We start from the raw sequence: 17565 nt of genomic DNA, 5'->3' as shown, positions 1-17565 counted from the left end.
GCTTGAACGTGGGAGGTGGAGGTTGCAGTGAGCCGAGATCATGCCATTTGCACTCCAGCCTGGGCAACAAGAGTGAAAGTCCGTCTCAAAAAATAAAAGACTTTGAGAAGATACCACTCTGTTGACCCACGCTGGAGTGGAGTGATGCCATCTTGGCTCACTGCAACCACTGCTTCCTGGGCTCAAGTGATCCCCGCCCCCATGCATGCTACCCTGTTCAGCTAATTTTTAAAGGTGTTATGTAGAGATGAGGACTCAACTATATTGCCCAGGCTGGCCTCAAACTCCTGAACTTAAGTGATCCTTTCTCCTTGGAAATGCTGGGATTACAGGCATGAGCCACTGCACTCAGCCTAGACTGTTTTCTCCATTGTATTGCATTTGCTTCGTTGTGTAAGATTAGTTGACTATATTTGTGTAGGGCTATTTCTGGGCTCTCTATTCGTTTTCAGTGATTATGTCTATCCTTTCACTATTACCACCCTGATTATTGTAGCTTTATAGTGAGTCTTAAAGTTGGGTAGTATCAGTCTTCTGACCTTTTTCTCTCTCAGTATTGTGAATATTGTGCCAGCTATTCTGGGTCTTTTGTCTTTCCACGTAAGCTTTAGAGTCAGTTTGTCAGGATCCACAAAGTAACTTGCTGGGTTTTTACTGGGATTGCATTAAATCCAGTGGGTCAAATTGGCAAAAACTGACATATAACAATCCCAGGTTATTGTTTTATGATAGCCCTAATCCAGCTAGTTTCTTCACAAGGTGATGTTGGAATTACGGGATGCTCATAATCCTGAGTATTTTTTATGTGGATAATTAAACTTTATCTGGGTGGATGGTTGGATAGCCACAATAGTGATAACTGCTCTTCTAGACATTCAAATAAAATGATTAAACAAATGTTTTAATCTTTGAAGAGGTCATGTTTTTTTCCATTCTTGCTCTCAGGTAACAAAAGAGCACTGATGGTTCATGCATTCCTGGACACTGATATGGTTTGGCTCTTGTCCCCATCCAAATCTCCTGTTGAACTGTGATCCTGAGTGTTGGAGGTGGGGCCTAGTGGGAGGCAACTGAATCATGGGGGTGATTTCCCCCTTGCTGTTCTCATGATAGTGAGTTCTCATGAGATCTGGTTGTTTAAAAGTGTGTAGTACTTTCCCCTTTGCTTGCTGTCTCCCACTCTGCCATGTGAAGAGGTGCTTGCTTCTCCTTCGCCTTTCCACCATGACTGTTAAGTTTCCTGAGGCCTCCCCAGCCATGCTTCCTGTACAGCCTGCGGAACTGTGAGTCAGTTAAACCTTTTTTCTTCATTAATTACCCAGTCTCAGGTAGTTTTTTTATAGCAGTGAGAACGGACTAATACAGAGAATTGGTACCAGAGAAGTGGGGCATTGCTATAACGATACCTGAAAATGTGGACATGACTTTGGAACTGGGTAATGGGTAGAGGTTAGAACAGCTTAGAGGGCTCAGAATAAGACAGGGAGATGATGGAAAGTTTGCAACTTCCTGGAGACTTATTGAATGGTTGTGCCAAGGTGCTGATAGTGATACTGACAGTGAGGTCCAGGCTGAGTTGGTCTCAGATAGGAGATGAGAATCTTAATCAGAACTCGAGTGAAGGTCACTCTTGGCTATGCTTTAGCAAAGAGACTGGAGGCATTGTGCTCCTGCTCTAGAGATGTGTGGAACTTTGAACTTGAGAGTTGACTTAGGGCATTAGGCAGAAAAAATTTCTAAGTAGCAGTGTTAAAGATGTGGCCTGATTGCTTCTAAAAGCCCATTTTCATTTGCATGAACGAAGAAATGACATTAAATAACTTACATTTAAAAATATATAAGTTTGGAGATTTTGCAGCCCAACCATGTGGTAAAAAAGAACCCATTTTCTGGGGAGGAATTCAAGGCTGTAGAAATTTGTATAAGACGACCTTCATGTTAATAGTCAAGACAATGGGAAAAATGTCTCCAGAGCATTTCAGAGACCTTCACAGCAACTCATCCTATCACAGGTCTGGAAGCCTAGGATGGAGAATTGGTTTTGTGCGCCAGGCTCAAGGCCCCACTGTTGTGTGCAGCCTTGGGATGTGGCACCCTGCATCCCAGCCACTCCAGGTACAGCTGAGACTAGAAGGGGCCAAGGTACAGCTTGGACTGCCGCTTCAGAGAGTGCAAGCCGCAAGCCTTGGTAGCCTCCATGTGGTGTTAGGTGGGTGTGCAGAAGTCAAGAGTTGAGGTTTGGGAATCTCCACCTAGATTTCAGAGGATGTGTGTATGGCAATGCCTGGATTTCCAGACAGAAGTTTGCTGCAGGGGCAGAGCCCTCATGGATAATCTCTACTAGGAGGGGAAACATGGGGTTGGGGCCCACCCACTGAGTCCCCACTGGGCACTGCCTAGTGGAGCTATGAGAAGAGAGCTACCATCCTCCAGACCCCAGAATTGTAGATCCACTGGCAGCTTGCACTGTGCGCCTGTAAAAGCTGCAGGCACTTAACGCCATCCTGTGGAAGCAGCTGTGTGGGCTATGCCCAGCAAAGCCACAAGGCAGAGTGGCCCAAGTCCTTTGGAGCCCACCCCTTGCATCAGTGTGGTCTGTATGTGAGACATGGAGTCAAAGATCATTTTGGAGGTTTGAGATTTAATGATTGGCCTACTGGGTTTTGGACTTCCATGGGGCCCATGGCCCCTTTGTTTTGGCTGATTTCTCCAGTTTGGATCGGCAGCATTTATCCAATGCCTGTATCCCCATTGTATCTTGGAAGTAACTAACTTGTTTTTTATTTTACAGGATTATAGGAGGAAGGTACTTGGCTTGTCTCAAGTCAGATGACACTTTTGACTTGAACGTTTGAGTTAAGAATTTGGGTGCTGTTGAGAAGGCATGATTTTGTTTTGAAATGTGAAGACATGAGATTTGGGAGGGGCCAGGGAGGAATGATACTGTTTGGCTGTGTGTCCCCCACCCAAATCTCATGTTGAATTGTGATCCTGAGTGTTGGAGATGGGGCCTGGTGGGAGGTGACTGGATCATGGGGGGCAGATTTCCCCTTTGCTCTTCTCATGATAGTGAGTTCTCATGAGATCCGGTTGTTTAAAAGTATGTAGTACTTCCCCCCACTTTGCTTGCTGTCTCCCACTTTACCGTGTGAAGAAGATGCTTGCTTCTCCTTCGCCCTTCCACCATGACTGTAAGTTTCTTGAGGCCTCCCCAGCCATGCTTCCTGTACAGCCTGCGGAACTGTGAGTTAATTAAATCTCTTTTCTTCATAAATTATCCAGTGTCAGGCAGTTCTTTATAGCAGTGTGAGAATGGACTAAGGTACACATCACTGGAGACAAAGTGAGTCAGACACTTAGTCTTAGAAGGGCATATGATGTGAAAGGCAAATAATGGTTGTACAGACCTGCAATGAAACTTTCTCTATCTTCAGGTACTCAACTTGGGTCCAGCAATAACAGCATCAGCTCTCACTCTCCCCTCCCCTCATCTCACTCTAAACACATATAGGATCTACCTGGTTGCCCTAATAAAACCATTTATTCATTTCCAAGGGCACTCAGACTATCATTTCATACCACCATCTCATTTTTGGTTTGAAACGTAGCTTTTTAAAAATAACTTTTCAGCTTGAGGTGGAAACCTAGCATATCACTCCAGGTAACCTGACCATCCCTGTCCCATCTCTTCTATCAAAGATGTCTTCCAGAACACTCAGCAGTTATACAGCTGACATGGCCTTAGGCACCTTGGTTTTATGTATTTCCAGGTGTTTTTGTCCTGGAGAGATGGGGTTCTGACTCATTTGTTTCCAAATAGTACTAGTTGTGTCTGCTTTGGGCCTTTCTCCAACCCCACAACTGACAAATCATACAGCTTTCAAAGGCTTGATTAACTGGGAGCATTTTCCTTGTCCTACTCTAGTGACAAATGCTAATCTTTAATATCAATAAGAAAAGGATCTTAGGGTAAAATAAACTTGGAAATGTTTGGTTAAACATAAAACAGGTTTTCTTTAGAATTTTTCTAAGGCTTCCATATGCTTTTTCCAAATTTATTTGACTAAGTTTTCTTTTGAGACATCAGAATTAACATACCCTAGCCACTAAACAGTCTCAGAAATACAGATCTAAGCCATAGTGGGGAAATACCTTGTTTTAGGGTAAGGAAGTTCTTATAGTTTCAAAAATAGCTTTATAGAATATCAGCCAGATGTCAGAGTAGACAGCTTGAAATACCTATCCTTCCAGAGAGGAAAACTCCTAAACCCACTTTGTCAGAGCTCTGGAAAACAAAGATTACCGTAAAGCAACCGAGTAAATGCTGAATTAAGAAAAAGGAAACTTAAAAATGGTAAGAAAGCTTTGTATTATTTTTACTTGCTCTTTCTCCAGCACCTCTCAGCATGGCAGTGGTCTTCAATACAGCAGCCCATATTTTCAATGTGGGACCCTAGTCCTTGGTTACAGAGAGAAAAAGCAGGCCTTATTCATGAGTTGTATGTGTCTGCCCTAAACCTGTCTGGGAGACTAACACAAGGTGCTCATCTCTGGTTTCCCTGATAACCTTCTTGGCAGAAAAGCTGCAGGCATTGCTTGAAAACACTGTAAGGCAATCAGAAACAAAATATACCTTTTACCTGAGGTGAACGATTATAGTTGAAACATACAACGGACTGCCTAAAACCTGGGAAGAAAAGCTGGGGAGGTAAAAGAAACTATGGACAAATGAACTAAAAAGGAAACCAGGAAAACACTGAACAAAATGAGAATATCAATACAGAGACAGAATGTATAAAATAAAATGACACAGACTCTGGAGCTCAAATGTATACTAACTGAAATTAAAAATCTACTAGAGGGGTTCAACAGCAGGTTTGAGTAGATAGATACAAGGAGTACTCAGCAAACTTGAAACTAGAACAATTTAAAAAAATCCAGTCTGAGGCCGGGCTCGGTGACTCATGCATGTAATCCCAGCACTTTGGGAAACCAAGGTGGGAGAATTGCTTGAGCACAGGAGTTTGAAACTAGCCTGGGCAACATGACAAGACCCTGTCTCTACAAAAAATAAAAAATTTGCCAGGCATGGTGGCACATGGCTGTAGTTCCCAGCAACTAGGCTGAAATGAGACAAGGATTGCTTCATCCTGGGAGGTTGAGGCTGCAGTGAGCCGTGATCATGCCACTGCACTCCAGCATGGGTAGAAAGTGAGACCCTGTCTCAATCAATCAATCATCAATTCAGTCTAAGGAACAGAAAAAGAAGAAAAGCCAAGGGACTTGTGGAAGACCTTCAAACTCACCAACATACACACATTATAGCAGTATCAGAAAAGAGACAAAAAGACGATTTGAAGATACAATGGCTGAAAACTTCCAAAATCTGAAAGATATGAATCTATACATCCAAGAAACTCAATTAATTCCAAACAGGATAAATCTGAAGGAATCTACAATAAGACACATGATAATCAAACTAAAAAAAAAAAAAAAATTAAAGCAGCAAGAGAGAAGTGACTCATTATGTACAAGGGATACTCAAGAATACTAATCTAAGTTCATATTTAAAGTTGGGGGGGCGGGAAGCTGTCAATGAAGAATTATATTCCAGGGATACTACCCTTCAAGAATGAGGAGAAACTAAGACATTCCCTGAAAAGCAAAAATGAAGGAAGTTTGTTTCTAGCAGACCTGCCATACAATAAATGCTAAAGCGAGACCTTAAGGCTGAAATGAAACAACACTAGACTAACTTAAAGTCATACAAAAAGGCAATAATTAAGAGCACCAGTAAAGATAATTCCAAATATAAAAGCCAGTTATACTTCTGGTTTGGAATTCATTTTTTTTCCTATTTTTTGCCTTAAGGCAAATATGCATAAATAAAAATCTATGTTAATGGGCACAATGTAGAGAGATATAATATGTGACAATAACACTATAAAAATAGGGAAGGATGAAGATGTATAGGAACAGAGTTTGTGTATAACATTACAGTTTATAAGCCAGGTACAATGGCTCACAACTTGTAATCTTAGCACTTTGGCAGGCTGAGGTCGGTGGACTGCTTAGGCCCAGGAGTATGAGACCAGACTGGGCAACAGTGAGACCTCATCTCTAGAAAAAAATAAAAACAATTAGCCAAGCATGGTGGTGCATGCCTGTAGTCCCAGCTGCTCAGGAAGCTGAGGGGGGGGGGGATCACTTGAGCCCAGGTGGCAGATGCAGTGAGCCAAGACTGTGCCACTGCACTCCAGCCTGGGTGACACAGTGAGGCCCTGTCTCAAAAACAAAACAAGAAAAACTCCCCAAAGTTTGTGAAGCTTAAGATGTTAACTGTAGTTCCTGAGGGAATAACCAATAAAATAAAAATATATACAAGAGGGAAGAAAAGGGGAATCAATGATACAGTATAAAATTTCAACTAAATATGAAATAAAGCAGTAATGGTGGGATCTTAACAAAAAGCAGATGAAACATAAAGAAAACAGCTAAAAAGTAGAAGTCAACTACTCCAAATATAAATGCGTTAAACTCTCCAATTAAAACGCATACTGAATGGATAAAAAACATGGTCTAGCTCTATGCTGACAATTAAGATACAAAGAAAAAAAGTTTAAAAGTAAAAGGTTGGAAAACAACCTATAGAAATGGTAACCACGAGAAAACTGGGGTATCTATATAATTATCAGACAAAACAGATTTCAGTTTAAGATTTCAAGACACCAAAGAAGGACATTATATGTTGATAAAAGGACCAATCCATTAAGATATAATAATTATAAATATATATGCATCTAAAACAGAACTTCCAAAAGATACAAAGCAAAAATTGCCAGAATTTAACACAGAAACAGTTCTACAGTAATAGTTGCAGACTTCAATATCCCTCTTTTAATAATGAACATAACCAGCCATATCAATAAAGAAACAGAGGACTTGGATGACACTATATACCAAACAAACCCAACAGACATACAGAATGACCCACCCAACAACAGCAGAATATCCAGTGTTCTCAAATGCAAATGGGACATTCTCCAGCATAAACCATATGGCCACAAAACAAGTCTCAAGAAATTTAAAAAGACTGAAATTATACAAAGTATCTTTGCCAACCAGGATGGAATAAAATTAGAAATCAGTAACAGAGGAAAACTAAAAAATTCACAGATACATGGAAATTTACACAATCTTAATGAAAGGGTCAAGGAAGGAAATCACAAGGGAAATTAGACAATACCTAAGACAAATGAAAATGAAAACAACATGCCAAAATATAGGGGATGCAGCAAAAACAATGCTCAGAGGGAAATTAATGGCTATAATACCTACATTAAAAGAGAAAACTGATTTCATATCAATAATTGTCATAGTCCATTCAGACTCCTATAACAATATACTTTAGACTGGGTAATTTACAAAAAACCAAATTTATTGCTCACAGTACCAGAGGTTTTCCAGAGGCTGGAAAGCACAAGATCAAGACAGCAGTAGATCTGGTGTCCGGTAAGGGCTTGCTCTCTGCTTCATGGATGGTGCCTTTTAGCTAGCTGTGTCTTCACATTTCCGAAAGGTTAGGGGAACGTGCTCGAGCCTCTTTGATAAGGGCTCTAATCCCACTCATGAAGGTGAAGCCCACATAACTTATTTCCCAAAGGCTCCACCTCTTAATACTATTACATTGCGTATCGATTCCAATATATGAATTTTGAGAGTCAACAACATTCAGACCATAGCAGAGAAGTAAACTAAACCCAGAGCTAGCAGAAGAACAGACATACAAAGATGTCTGTATGACAGACATCTTTATTTAGAGCAAAGATAAATAAAACTGGAAACAAACAGTACAGAAAATCAACAAAATTATAAGACAATTCTATGAAAATGTCAACAAAATTAACAAACCTAGAGCTAGACTGAGTTTAGGGGGTTGAGGATGAGGGCAGAAGATACTAAAATAAGATATGAAATAGGAGAAATTGCTACCAACTTAGAGAATGTTATAAACAATTATATCTCAATATATCAGCAATACCGTGATACCAATGTCAGACAAAGATACCACAAGAATACTACAGCAATCCCTTACGGTTACAGATGCAGACATCCTCAAAATACTAGAAAACCTAATCCAGTAGCCTATTAAATGGACTATACCCCACGACCAAGTGAGATTTATCCTAGGAATACACAGGTGGTTCGACATATGAAAATTATTCAATGTAATATGCCATATTAATAGAATGAAGAGGGGAAGAAAAACCACATGATTTCTACTGTTGTGGAAAAAACATTTGACAAAATCCAAGATTCTTTCAGGATTAAAGAAAATAAAAACTTAAGAAACAGAAGAGAACTTCCCTTAACAGTATAAAGGCCATAGACGAAAAATACACAGCTAAATCACTCTGACAAATGTTGCTGGGAAAACCGGATATCCATATTAAAAAAAAAAAAAAAAATGAAGTTGAACCTTTACCTTATACCATATTTAAAAATCAACTCAAAATAAGTCAAAGACCTAACTTAAGACCTAAAATTTTCAAAGACAAGGATGCCCACTTTCACTACTTTTATTCAACATGGAACTGAAAATTCTAGCCAGCGCAATTAGGCAAGAAAAAGAAAGTATCCAGAATATATACAGGAATAGGTAAAATTATTCCTATTCACAAATGGCATGATCTTATATGTATAGCTGCAAAATACAAATCAATACCAAAAATCAGTTGCATTTATAAATGCTAGCAATGAATACAAAAAGGAAAATCCTTTATCATAGCAAAAAAAGAATAAAATACCTAGGAATAAATTTAACCATGAAGGTACCAAACTCGTACCACTGAAAACTACAAAACATTGCTGAAAGAAATTAAAGACTACACCAATAAATGGAAACACAACATCCCATGCTCATGGAATGCAAGAAATTGATTAAGATGACTCACTACCCAAAGCAACATACAGGTTCAATGCAGTCTCTATCAATGCCCAGATGGGGGTTTTTGCAGAAATAAAAAAAGATCCCAAAATTCATATGGAATTTCTAGTGATCCTGACTAAAACAATCATGCAAAAGAAGACCCAAGTTGGAGAAATCACAGTTCTTGATTTTAAACCTTACTACAAAGTTGCAGAAATCAAAACAGTGTAGTATTGGCAGGTACACAGACCAATGGAATATGAAAGCCTAGCAATATGCTTTCCCATCTATGCTCAGTTGATTTTTAGAGTGCCAAGACCATACAATGGGGGAAAGAAGACTGTTTGACAAATGTTGCTGGGAAAACTGGACATCCATGTTCAAAAAAATGAAGTTGAACAACCTTGTGCCATATTTAAAAGTCAACTCAAAATAGATCAAAGACCTAATTTAAGAGCCAAAACTTTAAAACTCCTACAAGAAAACATTAGAGCTGGCAATGACTTTTTAAATTTAATACTCTGGCCTCCTACTCAGCTCACAAGTTAAAACTCTTTCTAGGCCTTGTCTATGTACTACCTTATTTCAATCTTTAATTCCTTTTTTAAAAGAAATTAAATGAGGCCAGGCGCAGTGGCTCATGCCCGTAATCCCAATACTTTGGGAGGCCGAGGCGGGTGGATCATGAGGTCAAGAGATCGAGACCATCCTGGTCAACATGGTGAAACCCCGTCTCTACTAAAAACACAAAAATTAGCTGGGCATGGTGGCGCGTGCCTATAATCCCAGCTACTTGGGAGGCTGAGGCAGAAGAATTGCTTGAACCCAGGAGGCGGAGATTGCAGTGAGCTGAGATCATGACATTGCACTCCAGCCTGGGTAATGAGAGCGAAACTCTGTCTCAAAAAAAAAAGAAATTAAATGAAAGAGTGGCCTACGAGAATTAGTGGGCTACAGAAAGACACTTCTTCATGAACTGTATTCCTATACAGAGATGATTATTTTAGGTAGTACTGTACTAAAACTTAAAATAATTTCATTTTCCTTCATAAACTTACATTATGAAGGGTCAGAAGGCAAAGTGTTCATTACTTACCTTTTTAGAACCATTTAACCTGGCACTATTTGGTTTCTTGGTTAATTCCTGTTTCTAAATTTAATTAATTCGTGGTACTTCTTTGCAAAACTGTGACAGAGTTTCCACCTGGGTGAGCAGAAATTTCCATATTAGCTTTGTAATAATCACTAAGAAATCACTAATCACTACAGCATCTAATTTTTTTGCTTTTAAGAAGAGTTCTTGGGGCAATCCCTTATACCTGCATTTGATGAAAGTTGTGTTGAAATCACAATGAGAGGATAATGCCAATAAACTGAGCCAGAGTATTATATGAATATTTTAATGCAAAATGCTTACCACTTAAAATTAGCAAAGCTTCATTTAAATTAAAATTCCATTTAACTAAAGATGGTTAACCCCAAGAAATTGTACAGTAGTTGATTTCTGCTATATAATGCCAGTCCTATGCCATACAATAAGAACTGCAACATTAGCTGTCACTTCCTCCGTTGCTCTTTTGGATCCTAAGGGATGAGGGAGAGGGGACTCAGACACAAAACAAAATACAACCCAAATAAACTGTGCAGTGATTCCTAATAGTTATAAACCCAATTTGACTAAGTTGTCCAAATAGATGGGGAATAACTGCAGGTATTGTTCCAGAGCTGATAGAGGTTTTGTTTTTACACCCTGGTAAAAGTTCTGTACTAGGTGAGAAGTCACAGTTTAAGGATGCATGTTCTGTAAATAGTTACTACATATACACATTTACTGTCTGTAAACACTAGAAATATACATTAGACAGAGTACCCTCACAAGTCAGGTACATTTTAAAAAAGAAGATGAGGTAACATGAATCTCAAAGTCCACAGGAATCCTGCCTGAAGAGTTTGAACAGCTGCCTGTAATTCATTTCCAATGTGCAGGGAGATTAAGGTTTGCCAAAACTGGATTCACTGGCTTTCAGCATAGCAACTGCATCTTTCACTGCATGGTAGATAACATTCTTCACCTAAAAAGAATGGGAGAATATATGGGCATTTTACATTTAAATCTAAAATCTATCACCAAGAATAAATTTCCTCCTACCAATTTTATTACCTTCTCTTAGAATTTAAAATTCAATATGAAATGTCAACACTGCAAAGGCCCCTGGGCTCCTTCAGACCAGTATTTCATATACATTTTAAACCCATGATTCTAACAACTTAAAAATCTCATTTTTTCCCCTTGTATAGGTTTTGATACCACTCACAGTGAGTACAGGGAGAGGCAAGTTCCAAGGTACAGCTTTATTATTTTTCCCTAATTTTCCAAACATGAAATTATGTTACATGATTCATTACTGAAATCCTTTTGAAAATACCACCCCCTCAGACCTCTTTTAGTCCCAGAGATTCAGTTCTGCTCTACCTAAGGGTGATGAGAACACTGCAGCTCTGAAAAGTCAAGCACTGTGTTCAAGACCCTTGACTGGCTGCTGGGCCAAAATCAGAAGATCTATTCATTTTCAGTACGAAGGCCTTTTTCTCTGTGGGGACAGTCCCTTACAGATTGTAACAGTATCAAATCAAACCAAGGTGACATTTTCTCTTGTTCTTCCCTCACTTAAGTAGGTGGTAGTACTAGGTATAAAACAAGTTCATCAACTCACTGTGCTAAGTACAATATGGCCAAGTTCACTGACTCTCTTTATAAAGTCAAGAATGGGCCATGAAACCATAGCCAGAGAATGCTAGGAACTGGTGCTATTTTTACCTGTAATTTATCTTCATGATTGGTATGAGTCTGTGACAGATATCGGAATTCCTGAGTAAGCCAGAAGCAGTGTTTAACATGCTCTGGAGAAACAAAATCTTCAGCCACTTTGATGCAGCTATACAAGTTATGAACCTGAAAAACACGAAGTGCTGTCAGTAACAAACCAAAAAGTTCATAATATAAAAAGAATAAAGAAAAAGTAATGATTTCTTGCCTGATGTGGAGCTCCTGCCGGGATAAACACCACATCCCCAAGAAACTGTACAATAGCCCAGCCCTGAACTCCATACTCTTGATGAAGACGCTTTCTTAATGATCGGTCTAAATACCAGCTTTGATCATGAATAGGATCATGGTCTGCTGGGTTTTCTTGACCTTGCTCTTCTGATACCTAAAATATATTCAAAATATTATGCAACTTGAGTAACATACTAAGGCCCAATAAGGCTTATTTTTCCTCTAAACAGTGTTGGCAGTTCGTAAATGTCAGGCATTCAATGTAAGTGCCCCCACTGGCAGAAAAAGACAAGTAGTACTCAAAGACTTCAGCTGAATGAACCAACAGAAGAATGACAAAGAAAATCAGGTTCTCTGATGCTAGTTCCCATAAACCATCATTGGCGGTCTCTGTGTAAGTTTGTAAATACTGTATTTAAACAATATTTTAGTCTAGACTTTTAAACATTAGGAGGCCCAGGCTCCTTAGAAATGAACTTGTTTTAAAGTTACTAGAAACCTGTCTTCACTTAACAATCTGACTTACGAAACAGTCCAAAGACAGCTGCAGATTGGACTTGTTTATCCTTAATCCAGTAACTGGTAAAGCAGAGACTCAGAGTGATATTATCAAAGGAACAATATGGTGACCAGTGGTTTTCTGGAAAAGCCAAATGATCCTTAGCCAGAAACACCTTGATTCAAACAAATGCTTGTTAAAGACCTATTTGGGGCCAGCTAACAGGTTAGGAATGTTCATATCCAAAACTTATGAATGATTAAAGAATATCAGCCAAAGACACCTGGGTCTACACATACCCCTTGCTGAACAACCTGCCAACTACTGGGGAAACCTAGAATCTTCCAAATCCCTGCATCCCTTGCTAATGACAAGTAGGGCCACTCGCCACATGAGAGTGTACAAAACCAAGAGGTACCTTACACTCAGAACATGGCCACTCAGGGGCAAAGATAAATGAACTTCTGAAGTGCTCACATTCTCAAGGTAATAAAAACAAATAGATGCTAGGAAATGATCAGATAAACTAAATTGAAAGCAGAAAAACACAGACATAAAAGACAAGGCCAGCTTTTTTTTTTTTTTTTTTTTTAAGAAGTGTAGCCCTAATCACTTAGAATCCTTGTTCCTTAGCAACCACCTTCAGCTTATCCAAACCAATAGGCACAGTTTTAATATTTCAGGTTGTGGCAATTCCCCTAGCCAAACCAGTCAGTTCACTACATGTAGTAACATAATATTGCTATTCTCTATGCCTCTGTTCACACATGCCATAAAAAACACACCTTTTTAAGAAATTCCCTTATCTTCTCTGTGTCCTTTGCAGCATATATGTGCCACAGTGCTCCTGGCTTCTCTTTTCCTTCAATAAAGCGCTTTATTGTGAGTTCGTCAGAATCTCCATCTTGGATGGTCTTAAGGACTTCTAGGGCAGGAAGAGAAAGCAAATATCAGACCACAGGACCTGGCTCAGAGAGAAAGCCCTCCTTTTATGCTGAGCACCCTACCTTCTTCTTCCTCACACTGTCCTTTGGGAATTCCCACATAGACCATGACATTAGCTGCATCAGATACATCTAAGTGAAGATTTGTTGTTCCGTATTTCCGATCTTCAGGAGTGATTAATCCTGCAAAAAACAAAGTGCCTTAAAGTTTACAGAAGACAACAAAGGCTGCCATAGTCTTTCCACTACCTGGGAGATGGTAGTTCCCTGATTGACTCTTCTGCTGAGAATAACTGAAAATTCTGGATGAAATTATTGCAAAAAAATTTATTTAACAAGTCAATTTGCTAGCAAGAAAAGAAGGAATACTCAGAAGCCAAAAACAGCAGGAAATGGACATGATAAAGCAGGCTCCTGAAGCTGGGATTTGCCAAAAGGACATTGGCTAGATCAAGTGAGCTCAGGCTTTGATTGTTGCCACAGCCTAGGAATTCTGGAGCAAGAGACAAAGTCCAAGGACCACTGAAGATGGGGAGTCCAAATGAAAGCCCCCATCCATACACACATAAACCTGGAACCTCAGATGGCTGTCATGACTCTAAGAAGGAACACTGCCCAACACCTCCTTGGTTCTCTCAACTATAAAAGAAGAGGGGTGAGGAGTGAGCCAGAATGACAGGTCCCTTCCGGTGTTCATAGTCTGTGGCTAATTCCTTGAGCACAGGAGAAGGCTCACCTTGCTTAGCAATCACCCAATAGCTCACCCTGCAGTCACCTTGGGCGGCCCATTCTAACACTAGGACTCTGCTTCTTAAGCTGGGCAGTGGAGAGAAGCACCACTTGTAGTGAGCAAGCAGTGGCTGTGTTCTAACCTACCAGCCTCTGAAAAGGCCCTGTACTGTTTTGGAGAAAGGCTTTATCTCTGGCATGCCTGGGGCTGTGGTTTTAGAGGAGTTATACTTATGAGAGGACACACTTCTTCATTCCAACCTGGGACCAGGGCCCCAGAGCCCTATTGGACTTTCCTTTCTTTCCAGCTTGCTGAAATATCAGCCCTAGGAGTAGGTAAAGCACTGGTATTAGGGTGAGATCAAAGGATAGATGAGAGGATTATGAAAAAAGGGAGGAGACAAAGAAACAATTATGGCAAAAAGTTGAAAGCTGTTATATAACTGGGTGATAAGTTATATGGGGTCAGTACTAGACTCTCAAGTTTTCAGTGTGTTTGGAAAATAGTTCCATAGTAAAAAGCAAAATTTATGAAAAGAATTAATGTCATAGAAAATGCAATAAACACATGGATGATATATTATTATATGATAGCATGGATGAATATAAAAAAATCTGACTTTCTATGAAGTTCAAAAGCAGGCTAAAAACAAAGAATATTGTGCAGGAATTCAAATATATATGTTAAAATTATAAATATAAGGGAACGATAAACACAAACTCGAAGGTGGTGGTTAATACTAAGGGTAACAGGAAGAGGATGGAGCTGGGAAGAAAAGGAAAGGAGAGTAGGAGGCAAAGCCTCGGCAGGGACTGGCTGCCTGCTGATCTGGCCAGTGCCACAGTGCAAAACAAGGAAGTAAACAGCTGCTACCCAGCCACTGGCCCAAAGTCCATCAGACCCTAGTCACTGATAAAACCAGACTCTAAACCAGGGAAGCCTAAACTCAGATGAAACCAAAATTGTAAAAACATAATTGTCAAAGGGAAAGAAGTCCTAGACAACAAAACATCCTGAAACAAAACACCATGGACTTTTATGGGGCGAAAAAAAGCTAGTAGGGGCTGTTGGGTGATGGAAAGTTAGAGTGGGGCCTGGGTAGGGACATGGGCTCTAGCTTGGCAATCAGCAGAGCTAAGTACTAGTCTCAGACCTGCCACCCTGGAATGCCCCTCAGAGATCCTGAACAGGTCAAGGTACTTCTACTATCCTCAAGTCCTGCTCATTTGCAAAATGGGGGGTGTTGTAGGAGCTAGAGAGAGGCTGGATTCTATGATCTCTCCAAAGAGCCTTTGCACTTACTTTGATTGAAGAGTCACAGCTTAATCACCCAGCCTTTGAAAAAACCACTCTTTAATGATGTTTACAGTAAGATAGAAGGTGTCTGAAAATGAACACATCTTCATTATTGTCATCCCCTGAATGCTTACTTCTGAATGGGAACCATTTTGTCATAGGAAAAGCTTTTATAGAGTAACACTGCCATCTATTAGTGTCTAGGGGAAAAGACCTGCTGCCAAGCTAGTTAAATCAAGCAAGCAATTTCTTTTGAAAATTTCTCAGATACCCACCTTTAAAGCTTCAGGATTTCTATAAAGCACGGATAAACTACACAACTTCACAATATACAATTTATTGGAAAAATGCTCTCATATACAGAAGTTTGTCCAAGATCCCAACCATGCAGCTGCTTTAATCAGTCTCTGAAGGGCTCAAAGGACAGGACCTTGAGAGAGCACACTGCAAACCCACAGCACATGGAGGACTCACCAACTGAGACCTGAGAAGGAATAGGCAAGAGGCCTTGTGCCTGCCAGGTCTTCTCACCCACACAGCTTTTCCCACTCTACCTTGGCAGAACTATCTTGGGCATAGAGACGGCTGGGAGCTTGCAAACAAAAACTCCCCTGTCACAATTGTCCCCAACTATAGTGCTGATGGTTCCCTGGGCTGACTCAACTGTAAGACAATTGTGGGGCTGGAGTCCTTGCCCTTTTCCCCCTCCCCTTCCCCAGCAGTCTTTGGAGAACATGGCAAAGACAACAACAGACTTTGTCTTTTTTGAGAAGGACACCCACAGGTCTAAGACTAGAAATGGAAAATGGAAGTAATTACAGGAGGAAGAAATAATTTCCAAGAGGACAAGTGGAGGCCAAATAGTAAAAATGAGTAAATAAAATTCACTGAAATACTCAAAACAGCTAGAACTGCATTCAACAGTGAATTGTTGAATTGGTAAATAATCCCTTCAAAATGGCCAACTGGAATCCAGCCCTAATTAAAGGCCATGTGTAAAACTGAAAAAGATCACAGTTGTAATGATGAAAGGTGGCTCTGGAAAATGTAGAAACCAGTCTTTATCCCAGGCAATCCTCCTTGTTAGACAGTACTGAGTCATGTCCAAAGAATAAAAGTACAATTCAGAGGGTACTTTGAATCCTAAGGAACTAACTTCTACCCACCAGCACAGAACACTGCATTTAATTGTAGCCGATGCTAAGACAGCTAGAATGCTAGTAGATTGACCTAAATGTCCGAACACTGAAATCATTAATAAAAGTACATTCTCCCACCTATCCCGCAGCCATTAAAAGTGATCTAAAGACTATTAAGCAACATGTAAAGATTTTACAGTGTAAAATTAGGTAAAGAGAAAAATAAAACATTGCATATGGTCTACAACTGCCAACTATGAAAATGAAATACACAAACATGTGGCCAGAGAATGAAAGGAAAGACGTAAAAATGAAGGCTGAGGCTGTATTAAGCATTAGGATTATGGGTGTTTTCCACCTCTCCCTCCCCAAAAATCAGTTTTTCAAACATTTTTAGTTGTTTTATTTCCACTTTAAAGTTAGCTATCTCCATCTTACCATAAGCATTATACATCTTGGGACCCAGATCTGGCCGAACAAAGTAGTTTGGCAGCCTAGAGGCCAAGTTCAGTTTGCCATCTCGCCTTGTGTACTCTGGCAATGGAATGTTGGCCATCAGATCATCAAACCTAGAAAAACAGAACCAGGAATTTGCAAAATAAGATTGCTTTTCTAATTCATTACTGTGTAACTTGTTTTGTTCTTTCTACACCAAAAGGCACAAACACATCTGTGATCATATAGACTGAGAGAGCCATCAAGTATTTTAAGATTAGAATTAAAGTAGTTATATACAAAGATGTCTTCTTTCACTCTTACAACATACAAATGTGTCCAAATCAGCTGGAATAGTACAGACAAAAGATCTCAGCAATAAATTCCAGACAAAAAGTTACACTTAGGCATATATCATTGTGACACCCTTTTCAAGGTTTCAAGCTCAATCAGGAAAATAGATCTACCCATTAGGTGTCTTCTCGTCTGACTCAGTGCTGTAACCATATTGTCCCGACCCTGACACGACAGCTCC

At 39.8% G+C, this 17565-nt stretch overlaps 1 protein-coding gene across 2 annotated transcripts in view; it reads right to left on the bottom strand.

The window, feature by feature from the left end:
- Positions 1–10313: 10313 nt before the first annotated feature.
- The window catches only part of KDM3A (lysine demethylase 3A), a 59479-nt gene continuing 52227 nt past the window's right edge, over positions 10314–17565 (bottom strand). For both annotated transcript variants that reach the window (XM_017536639.1, XM_037741369.1), the window contains exons 21-26: positions 17034–17164; positions 13494–13613; positions 13272–13411; positions 11965–12141; positions 11748–11882; positions 10314–11001 (exon numbers count right to left, since the gene is read on the bottom strand). In XM_017536639.1, coding sequence (XP_017392128.1) covers positions 10921–11001; positions 11748–11882; positions 11965–12141; positions 13272–13411; positions 13494–13613; positions 17034–17164 — 784 coding nt within the window. In that variant the 3' untranslated portion in view covers positions 10314–10920. The remainder of the gene's footprint in view (positions 11002–11747; positions 11883–11964; positions 12142–13271; positions 13412–13493; positions 13614–17033; positions 17165–17565) is intronic.

Source organism: Cebus imitator, unplaced genomic scaffold (genome assembly GCF_001604975.1).
Source record: "Cebus imitator isolate Cc_AM_T3 unplaced genomic scaffold, Cebus_imitator-1.0 Scaffold99, whole genome shotgun sequence".
In the NCBI taxonomy this organism is placed as follows: Eukaryota; Metazoa; Chordata; class Mammalia; order Primates; family Cebidae; genus Cebus; species Cebus imitator.
Note: the sequence above shows the minus strand (reverse complement) of the source record. Positions and strands in the feature narration are given on the sequence as shown.